The sequence below is a fragment of the Babylonia areolata genome, chromosome 4 (genome assembly GCF_041734735.1).
Source record: "Babylonia areolata isolate BAREFJ2019XMU chromosome 4, ASM4173473v1, whole genome shotgun sequence".
In the NCBI taxonomy this organism is placed as follows: domain Eukaryota; kingdom Metazoa; phylum Mollusca; class Gastropoda; order Neogastropoda; family Buccinidae; genus Babylonia; species Babylonia areolata.
Window position 1 is genome coordinate 19,445,772 of NC_134879.1, and position 11,668 is coordinate 19,457,439.

Here is an 11,668-nt window from a genome sequence, read left to right on the forward strand (position 1 = left end):
GCGGAAACTTCTGCCTTAACTTGATAAAGATAAATGAGATGAAAACCTGTCTTTTTTGTATATTATTTCAAACAAAAGTCCCCCCACACACACCCCCTCCCCCTTGGCCCCCCACAATCCCCGCCCAAGAAGAAGAAGAAACAAGAGAGGCAAGGCCTTCAAGACTCACTTGTGGCTGAGAGTAAAACACACAAGCTTTTTATGTATTGAGTATAATTTCAAAATGTAATGTTTAAGGTGAGAAAGATCAGTTTAAAGCAAATTAAGTCCCCTAGCATAATTACAGAGTAATTTCCCTTTTTTACTATCTGCACCAAAACGATTGCAAAATAAATAAAACTTCCATGCAAAGCAAAAGAAGTTCCTGTTTGAACAAAAAATGATAATAATGACTGCTCTTGTTGTTGGGTCGAATATCAGATCAAAGTGCCAAGTTTAGAGAATACAAAAAATATAAATATAACAGTAAATGCAGTTTGCATATAATTAGGCTTCATTATTTATTTTTTTGTGCCCATCCCAGAGGTGCAATATTGTTTTAAACAAGATGACTGGAAAGAACTGAATTTTTCCTATTTTTATGCCTAATTTGGTGTCAACTGACAAAGTATTTGCAGAGAAAATGTCAATGTTAAAGTTTACCACGGACACACAGACACACACACAGAGACAACAGAACACCGGGTTAAAACAGACTCACTTTGCTTACACAAGCGAGTCAAACAACAGCTGTGATCTTTGGTGTCATGTTTTTGATTGTTTTTCGTGGTTGGGCCGGAAAGATATAATCTACAGCACCGAACTGTAAAAAGAAAAAAGAAAGAGAAAGAACGTGTGGGACATACCTAAAATAAAACCTTTTCTCTGTATTCCTGAAAAATTCATGTTTACATTTTGATGGATTTACTTATACATTCACATTGCTAACTTATTCCATTTTATGTCAATGTTTTACACAAACCTAGGGTAGGCTCTCAAGGCCTGGGTTTAGGTGAAGGTCAAGCATCAACTCTGTTAATTTTTCAACATCAGTTTAAGTTTCAGGAGACGCTACACCACATCTGCTAGGCGGATCCCTGACCAGCAGCATAACCCAACATGTTTAGTCAGGCCTCGAGTGCATACATATATTTGTGCACTGTATCAGAGTGGTTTTCTTCTACAGAATTTTGCCAGAGGACAACAGTTATGTTGCCATGGGTTCTTTTTCTGTGTGCATAGTATGTGCTGCACATGGGTAATTGTCTTATCTGAATGACAAGATGCTCAGTTTGATTTCCTGTCGAACTTGGGAACAGATCCTCATGAATACTGTATTAGCAGATAAGTGTCTAAACCATTCTGACACCTTTCTTATGTCTCAATGTGAATTATTTTCAGTGAGAAGATTGCACCTCTACAGGTAATACAGCGCTCTTACAGATTTCTTTTTAATATCAACAGAAATCCCCTGGAATATGTAATACCTTTTGCGTCTGATTTCAGATTCTGAAAATCCGACTATCGCAGTAGATGTGGTGAAGCATTTGTGCATTGTCTGCACACTTTGACACCTGGAAATTTTTGTGTATTAAACTGTATTTGAAAGAGGTAAAAGATGTAACTGAGGAATGGAAATTGCTTTTTTTTTTTTTTAGGGGTGGGTGTGTTAAGAGGAAAGCAAATGGAACTTTGGGACAATTCATTATTTCAGGTCCACTTCGTTTTTTTCAATGGAAGGACATGGATGTTCAGTTGGGAACCATGTGTTTTTACCCAAAACATATTAAATCTGTATTATTAGCCAAGAAATGTTTATGTATCTTTGAGTGCATGCATTATTTTATATTTTGACAAATTAAAGCTCTCTCGATCTAAGGTGGTCAAGATTTTTTTTAAATCTCATCTCTGCTCCCCATAGTTTCTGTTTTCTTTTGGTAGTGATGATTACTTGTTCTTTGTGAATTTTTTGTTATTTGTTTCAGATGCTTGTGTTTCTGCTCAATGGTCCATTCATTTGCCTTAAACAAGATATTTTTCCTCACCTCCACCAACAGGATCTTTGTTCTTGTGGTGGATGAACAACACGTGGCTTCTTATCATTAAATGAATCAGACAATCATCATCTTTATGATCTGTCCTAATATCTCTTTCTCCCCACTGTCTCACACACACACACACACACTTACAAACCAGTCAAGACAAAAGGCACTTACTTGCACACATAAACATACTACAGATCCACGTTACAAGAACTTAAGGCAGTGATAAGATTTTAATGGCACATGTTACACAAGTCTTTCACAAAAGACACTGAACATGACAATTCTGAAAAATAAGATCTTTTAAATTTCTCTGATACTAGAATATGTCAGGGTTGGCAATGCTGCCTGTATCGTCTTGACAAAATGTAAACCATATCACATATCATTATCAATCTTTCCAATGACCCTTTAATACACAGACATTAATATGTTTACATGCATGCATGCATGCATGCATGTGTGCGTGTATGCGTGAGTGAATGCAAAATTGCTTGTGTGTTTATATGTGTGTATTTGTGACTGCTATCATTATTTTTCTTCACAACAATTAGCTTTTTGTACTTCTTTATTTCATAAACACACTTCTACAAATGATATTCAATACACTTCTTTTACACCCAATGTTTCATGCACACACACATATATATATATATATTGTACAGTTAAAATGAATAATTTCTAAGGCAATTTAAACAGCTGTAATTTCATAAAACAACACACAAAATAAACAATAAAATGAAGAGGAGAGAATTATTCATACAATGGAAAGCAACCAATCCAGTGAAAAAAGTTCTGTGGTACTACCCTCTCTTGAAAAGGGTCCTAATGAATGTCATGTCATTCGTAAAGCTTACAAATGAGATTATTTCTGAATGAGATCATTTTGTGTTTAAAGCCACATCTTTCATAAGGCTTATGAATAAGAAGATTATTTTCAAAGCCACAGGTATTTTAAATGCTCCAAGAGATAAATTTTATTCTCCTCCATATGACCAGACTATACAGTTTGTACATCATTTATTTACATAGTTTGTTTTTGGGCAGATCTGTTGAACATGTGCAGGAAGACTGGAGATGTCATGAGACTTTTCAATGCGATCACACACACATATATATATCATACCCAATGTGTAGCAATAGTGTCAGATGGTTTCTTCACACACAGGTCTGCACAAACAGATTTACAGTGCCTGACACTTCTTACAGGACAATTTTCTCTGCTGCCTTACACGCAAAGAAGTGACAAAAATGTCAGATGAGCCATGTTCCATCAATAGTAAAGTGCCATATTATCTCACAAATATCCATCTCTTTGATAGAAACAGTCTAACATCCAATAATTTAAAATAAACAAAAATATGAGGTGACTGAGGCTTGATTCCCAATACTTCAAAAATGTACATTCCTAACATTCCTACCATTGTATGCATGAAGGCACAGTCACTGGTTAAAAAAGAAAAAAAACAAACCAACCATATATAATGTTTGATTGTAAGATCTCATATAGGCATAAATATGAGATTATTTTTGATTGTGAACTCTTGAATTTCTTTTTGAAACAGAAGTACATCCACAGTGGTCTGATGCCAACTATGAATCTTATTTGGAAAGCAAGAGAGAGGAAGAGAGACACACACACACACACACTAAGACAGAGAGAGAGAGAGAGAGGGAGAGATAGAGAGAGAGAGAGAGAAAGAGAGAGAGAGAGAGAGAACGTTTTGAAGGAAGTTGGTCCCTCCTTAGATCATCACCAGCACCACAACCACACACACACACCCACACACATGCGTGCACGCACACACACACACATACACTCACACACACAGGTGGCACTGCACTTGTAACAATACTGTGGTCATGTCTGCTACCTCTTCAATGCAGATTTTATGTTTGTATTGTGAACATGAGCTACATGACCACACGTCAGTTTCTTTTATAGAGATAATAAAACTTAATTGACACTGCACAAGCAATCACACATACCCTGAAAAAGTAGACTGCGACCACTTCCTTACTCCTTTTCCTTTTATACAAAATGACAACAAACAAAATAAAAAGATCTTTGGGTTATTGCAGCTTCACAAGTTTCTGCTCCACCTTGATGTTTGGATTGTTCATGGGGTCCAGGAAGGGGTCATCATCAGCTGCATGCTGACCCAGCTGAGAAAAGATGATAATTAGAGTGATAAAACTCAGAAGGCAAATGATGAGAAACATTGATGTCCGTCTCTTGGCAGACCTCTCGCCTCTTCTTTTCTCAGGAACACTTGATCTGAAAACAAAAAAAAACACCACCACCACCAAACTCAGAGGAGGAATTTTATGACACAGCAAAGTGGTAAGTTCACTGAGCCAACTTTGTAACTTTGTTACCTTCTGGGATAAAATCAGCTTTTCCATCATCTTTAAATGGACAAACAATTTCTTTCTTTATCTTTGTTTGCCAGATATAATCATAATAAAGGAAATTTTCTATCTAAAATTACATTTAAATAACATACCTACTGTGACCCAACTAGTTCAGACTCCAGCAGGGGTCTGACATTCCTGTCCTGTGCAAACTACTATCCGCCTATGCGGAGAAAACAAAAGTACTACGGCTGATAACCTCCCGGAAGTAGGTAACCTCCCCTTTGTCGCCTTGGCTAGCGCCCTCTTTTGACGGCAGCCATCTCGACACCTGTTCCTGTGCACTTCATACGGCTAAGTTTTTTTTCGCATTTTCTATCTGTCTATTGATTCTTTGGCGTTTCTGTTTTGTGTCCAATTATGTCTTCAAACAGGTCGCAAAATTATGTGGCTCGATTGGGAGATCAGGCTAAAATTAAGGCACGATCGCAATCGATTCGCGATCACTCTGGGCCCCTCTACCTCTGCCTCTCTCAACAACGCCAACTCCACTTCCTCCGCTACCTCCGGTCGACTCCAGACCCCCACTACCCCCTAGGCCTCCTCTGGCGACTTCTACAGGTTTGTTACCCCAAACACAGGTCAGTGGTACCATTGATGTTATTAATTTCGAACTGCGAACGGACTCGACGCGATCCGTGATTTATCGGCTCTGCCAGTCGGCAGTGCCTGAGTCGACCTCCTCTATCCCTTTCCCCATGCCCACAGTCTCAACAAGGGATTATAGCACAAACCCTATGGGGAAACAACACCATACATTTGCTCTGGATCCGCATGCTAGACTGGGCCCTATGTGCGATGTGTCTGTGGTGGCGGCCGTGACATCGGATCACGATCCCCTACGCGGCATGCCTCGACCGTCTTGGATCCATTGGCGACCATGGCGCGTAGTGATGCCCTCCCCACGTTCAGGAAGGAAGGTGGACCACTAGGGGACACGCTTGCCCATATGTGTGCACCCCTCCCCTTGTCACGAATTTCTGATCCAAGGGAGGTAACTCCTGCTTCGGCTCCCTTACCGGTGACCGCCGCAGTTACTTCCCTTGCACCGGCACTGCCCCTTGCCTACAGTGCAGGTGTGTGCACGCACAGGGCCCGTAACATAGCTTGGCAAAAAAAAAAAAGTCTTGAGACTGATTTTAAATTTTCTGCTGTTATCAAACATCTTATCAATTCAACAGTATTACTCACAGCAGGTTAAGGTTCAAAGTGAATAATGAAACTATGAAAGGATTGCAAACATCCATTTTTTTTAACCCACTATTTTGGTGCATTATGTCATAAGTAAGATATTTCATCTGCTAGTCAAGAGGAACACTTAAAATGTTTATAACGAGCATGCCAGCATCACGTGCATAACCATTTGTATATGTGTATCCTTCCCAAGGAATTTTTTGCTTTTTAGGGTTAATCAAACTGAAGTGTCTTAAGCATCACAATCTATATGAAACACTACCTAAATTCTTGTACTGCACTTGTATATTACCATAATTTTAGAATACTTGTGTGATACAATGCTGAACATAATTTGTTTACTGACCTGAACCAGTCTGCAAGCCACTGGAGCGCTGGTCGCCGTCTGTATTTATTCTCATCATGGTCAGAGCGCTGTGTAAATAGGCCATCGTCTTTGGTAGAATCAAACCATTTTCTTGGACCTACATTTTTTTTTTCAATGGAAAAAAACAAAACCACAAAAAGCATATGTTACATTCATGTACTGGTAACATTTAATATTTAACACAGAATATGGTACAGAGGTTTTCACCACATAAAAGGTAATATCTTGTAAAAGACAAACATCACTGTATACATTTCTTCCATGGAAAATGCATCTTTTTATGGCCTTCTATGACATGACCATCTTTTTTGCCCTGTGTGTGTATGTGTGTGTGTGTGTGTGTGTGTGTGTGTGTGTATTTCTTTATATGTGTCATTGTCAATAAATTGTTTCGCACAATTTCACTTGTATTGTTGTAAGATGTTTGTTTCCATGGATTCTTTAATGTATGTTCAGAGCAAGCTGCATGTGGGTACCTCACTGTATTGTTTGGGCCAGGGAACCCCCCTCTGCCCCCCCACATCCACAAAAGAAAGGAAAGACATAAAAAGAACACCCTATCCCATGTCCTCCAAAAAACAAAAACCTAAAAACGTCAACCACTCACTTGAAAACTGCCTGGCTGAATTTGCATCATCTGAGCTGAAGATGCTGTGAAATCCAACAACTGTGTTCATCGTCGTGCTGGCTGGCAAAGGGACAGAATCCTGAGTGTTTAGCCCTGTCTCACTGCTTCCAGCACTGGCTCTGTCTGAGCGGGTGTGACTTTCCAGCCGAGCAGGTGGTGGCGGTAACTGATCTTCATCAATCTGAAAGAACATATTGTGGTTTCCAGTTTGATGTCATGATCACATTCTCTCTCTCTCATTTTCTCTCTTTCTCACTCTCAAATGCACACACAGAGACGTGAACACACAGACACAGAAACAGCCATGGGAACAGACACAGAGACATAGATATGAGTTATCAGATTAATGCTGGAATAAACTTTCACGCACAGTGTATACACAGATGTGTTTAAAAACAAAATCAATTCTGATTTCTGCCACACCAATCTGTAATACTTGCATGATTGCTTTTGTAGTTTTAAAGAAGTTACCCAAATTCCACACTTCAAATTTGGTTCAGACAGTGGAAAGCGTACTCAAAGCGGCGTTTCTGGTTGAATTACATGGAACATATAAGAAATATAACACAAAACACAGGATCGGGGATAACAGCTGAGTGGCTAAGTGGTGGACCTCCACTCTGAGGGTCCCGTGTTTGAATCCTACAGTTCCTGGTGGGTTATAGGTGGAAAAATTTCTGATCTCCCTGGTCAATAGATGTGCACACCTGCTAGTGCCTAAACTCCCTTCGTTTAAATGCATGTGGAAAATGGAGAGTCAATAAATAGAAAGAGAGAGACAAAGATAATGACAGGAGACAGAGAAAGAGAGTGAGAAAGTACTGCGCATAACTTGCAGTGGACTACATCACCCAGCATTGCAGAAGATCATATACACAATTACAGATCCTGTAATCAATGTCAGTGCTCATTGGATTATGGAAACCAGAACATTCAAAACAGCTTACCCCTGAAAATGGAGTATAGTTGCTTTCATAGCAGGGTGAAAATGGTGATATACATAAAAGCTGACTAGTACAGTATATGAGCGAACCTTTACTTTCACCCAATAAACGCAGAAGAAAATGAGCAGCAGGTGGGTTTAACGAGTGAATGGGAACAACACTGCCAAATAACTGACCAGTGGCAGACCAAGACCAGCCCTAGCCCAGTTCACTTGCTGTAACTGACGTCTGACAGCAAGTGCCACAGGTGTGACAAGCTTGACAGGAGGAAAGATGCAGGTGTTGCAGGACGGACAGGTATAACCAGCAGGTGCTGTGGTAGATGGCAGCTGCTGACAATGGTTGTGGAGACAAAGCCAGTGGAACACATCTGAAAAAAAAAGAGGAAGTCAAAATGGACATGGATGTGAGTTAAACTACTCCAAACTTAGTGCACAGACAGACAAACAGTACACAGACAGACAGATAGACAGACAGACATATTTATAAACATATAAACAGACACACATACACATTTGTAAAAACATAGACTCCAAAAGCATACAATGTATGATACATGAATGAAAACAGCAGAACTGACCAAAGACAAACCCAACACAACCAACCACACAACACCCATTCTCTCTTTATGTTCCCTTACAAAAACAAAATGAAAAAGAAACCAAACACTGACCATAACATGTAAGTCGTATGCACTCTCCACACCCTTCGTCTGACAAAGAACGATTGCACAGACTGCAGATGGGCAGGTAGTCACTGTCTTGAAGCCACAGCAGATATGATTTCACAATGCACTGAAAAATGTCAAAGTTTAACTGATACAGTACTTGCCAATGTTAGAAAACCCTGAAGTACAACTTTATGAGCAGATCTGAGGACAATAAAGAACAAAGTGACATGCACAAAAGCTGAATGATCAGTTAGAAATTCAACATGAGGGTCCTGGCTTTGATCCTGATATCTGCACCTGGTAGATAGATTATTTACAGATTTACACTTACTTGAAAAGATGTGAACTGAAAGTTATACTACAACTACTAGTGGATGAAGGGTGCAAAATTTGTTTTCTGACCTCCCTGATTCACATATGTGTGGACCTGCCTGTACCTAAATCCCCTTCATTTCTATACACATACAGATCAAATATGCACCATGAGAATCTTATAATCCACATCAGTGTTCAATGGGTCAAGGAAAAATAAACATTCCATATGCATACCCAAAAAAGCAGAGTAATGTTGTTGCTAGAGGATCTGTCTGTGCCAAACTTTTCCCTGATACCCATCAATAACTTTTTTTCTAAATATTAACCAAGAGGACTGTTTTCTGTGTTAACATTAACTACACGGACACATCACTGCACAATAAGTGGGCTGGCCTTATATTCTGTAAGTTCTATTGTGCTGATAACGCCAGTGGCAAATTATCCCATTCATTGAACATTACAAAATGAAAGTGTTATTTTTTTGCACCATTCTACAAAATTTGTGCTTGAAAAGTGCAGGGATGAAGCTGACAGATGTCAGAAAATCACCAGTGCTTTTCCAACAGATTCACAAAAGAAATATCAAGACAACAAAATACTAGTTGTGAGACTGAGTAGAAGGAAAAGAGAAAAAGACACAAAAAGACTGTTTAAAATGTCAGTCATTTCTGTTACTAGTATTCAAATTTAACATTCTATAACAGCACACCATGTCATATTTATATATTGACACAAGCAGCGCCAACCAATGTCACTCAAATAGCTCAGTTCAGGATGTCTACATTTCCAGGATATCACTGTGTGCACAGGTCCTTGATCTGACATCCCCAGTCTTCCTGTTCTTTCTTCCAGCTTTCAATTCAGCCACCAAGGAACACAATATAATCGTCCTGGGTAAGAATCACTCAGGGTTCTTTACAAGATGAAGTGTCAATCTTTCAAAACATTTATTGCCTTGCATAGAAAATTTGATGCTTATGATTTATATGAAATGGCATTAACTGATTAAGGTGAAAAGTGTAGAAATATAGATCAAACATAAAAAAAAGTTCAAATCATGCTGCTTACAGCCAAGCCCAATGTAAGGGAGCATTTTTCTCTCTCTCTGAATATGATTTATGGCATTACAATTTATCATTATATGATGATTGAAATTAAGCAAAAAACTGCATTCAGCTGTTATGAAACAAACATCAGCGATAAACAATGTATTCATTTCCACCAAAATGATTCATACAGCATGTTCACCAAATCTGTTTTAAACTCCTGGACTGTAATGTGTCACTGTTCAAATATAATGTAACTTGCATTTTTTAACTGGTCAGCTGTCCACCCTACTGAACATGCCAGACTCAAAATGTACTGCTGGACTGTTTATGGTCTTAAGTTTATTACAGGTTGTCTCTCAATAAACAATGCATTCATTTCCACCAAAATGATTCATACAATGTACTCACCAAATCTTTTTGAAACTTTTTGACTGAAATGAGTCACTGTTTAAAAATAATGTAACTTGCATTTTTTAACTGGTCAGCTGTCCACCTGCTGAACATGCCAGACTCAAAATGTACTGCTGGACTGTTTGTTGTCTTAAGTTTATTACAGGATGTCTCTTGTTTTTTGCTGTATAAATAATCTTAATTGTAATTAACTCTTAATTCATTTCCCATCAGCACTGACTGCAGTCAGTGTTTTCAATAGACCTTGTTCGTTTGGATCTGGATGTGCAAAATGTCCCCATTAATAATACGATACAACGTGAAACAAAGAAAACATAAACCATCCACACCACCCATCCATCCATACTTCCCTTAAAGACACCCACAGATATCTGTATATCCCATACATATGGTACATATAGACGTACCATAATAACATGCACTGGCTGTCTGTTTCCTTCGTCAGTTCCATGAAGGTTTGTTGATCATTCTTTATTGTTTTTATTAAACTATTTATTTCAAATCATGTTTGAAATGGTCAAACTCAAATGAGAAAGTTTAACCCTTTATGATTCCAACCGCATATTCTCCATTCAAATTTTCTCCGGAGATCAATGATGCCAATATCTCTTTATATTTTTGCTTTTTCGGCAGTCTTTCTTCGTCTTCGTGTTACGTGTACAAACAGTACCAACCTTTCCGTGATCGGTAACAAGGCAATGTTCACACACGTTGACCCTGTGCTCGAAGCAAAACAGATTTGTCACTTTACGTTTAGGGCACTTGCACAGTCCCATGTTGACAACTGTCAGTCAGCGGTACCGTTTATGTAATCTAAAATTACTTTCATTATCAGACACTTGAGTGTGACAGGTCTATTTGTGTTGAACAGCTTGCATGGATCATCACGTGCTTTCTCGCGAGAGTGCAAAGTGCTTGCCCGACAGGCTTTTTGCACAGATCTGCAAGGGAGTCGCTGTGTTGCACTACTCGTTTGAATATGAACCCAAGTGGTCGAAATTTTGCAGACATGCAATATAAATTCATTCAGACAGTTATACCTTTATATGCTGTAGACCGTGAAGCATTTTAATGAAGTGGTCTTGCAATGCATGTGTTAAAAGAAACAGTGGCAGAACTGAGAGACCTCAAGATTTGTTGGTGTTTTCTACTTCATAGTCTTTATTTGAAGAGCATAAAAAACACCACATGTTTAGAATCATTGATATAACGTATTTTTGGCATTGATGATACTGATATTCAGTGATAATAATAATGATTATAATAAGAATGATATGTATCCTAAATTCTACTGTATCTGTTTTTTACTTTCGATTTATGTTTGTACCTTTATCGTCATCCGTAGTGTCCACAGTCCTTTTTATGTACTACCCCCCCCCCTCCCCACCCCCCAATATTCCTTGTAACCCTGGTACACTTAATTGGTTGGTAATAAAGACACATTCTATTCTATTCTATAATATATTAAACAAACAAGAAAAAGCACAGACAATTCTCAGTTTAATGTAATCTTCTGTATCCATGCGAGGGTCGATGGTTCCAGGACATTGTCTTCTGAGATTCATTTTGAGTGTGTGTGTGTGTGTGTGTGTGTGTGTGTGTGTGTGTAGCCCTTTCTCCCAAGTTTGACTGGAAAATCAAACTGAGCGCCTGT

At 38.7% G+C, this 11,668-nt stretch overlaps 1 protein-coding gene across 2 annotated transcripts; it reads right to left on the minus strand.

Moving 5' to 3' along the window:
• Positions 1–2,235: 2,235 nt before the first annotated feature.
• Positions 2,236–10,896, minus strand: LOC143280932 (zinc finger protein-like 1 homolog). 2 transcript variants are annotated; one of them, XM_076585719.1, is made up of 6 exons: positions 10,689–10,896; positions 8,243–8,363; positions 7,746–7,939; positions 6,605–6,806; positions 5,977–6,094; positions 2,236–4,299 (listed from the first exon to the last, which is right to left on the minus strand). In XM_076585719.1, the coding sequence occupies exons 1-6, from the start codon at positions 10,788–10,790 to the stop codon at positions 4,095–4,097; spliced, it is 942 nt and encodes a 313-aa protein (XP_076441834.1). In that variant the 5' UTR covers positions 10,791–10,896; the 3' UTR covers positions 2,236–4,094. The 2 variants fall into 2 exon arrangements, with proteins under 2 accessions (XP_076441834.1, XP_076441836.1); XM_076585721.1 differs by lacking the exon at positions 10,689–10,896 and adding an exon at positions 10,422–10,656.
• Positions 10,897–11,668: the final 772 nt, after the last annotated feature.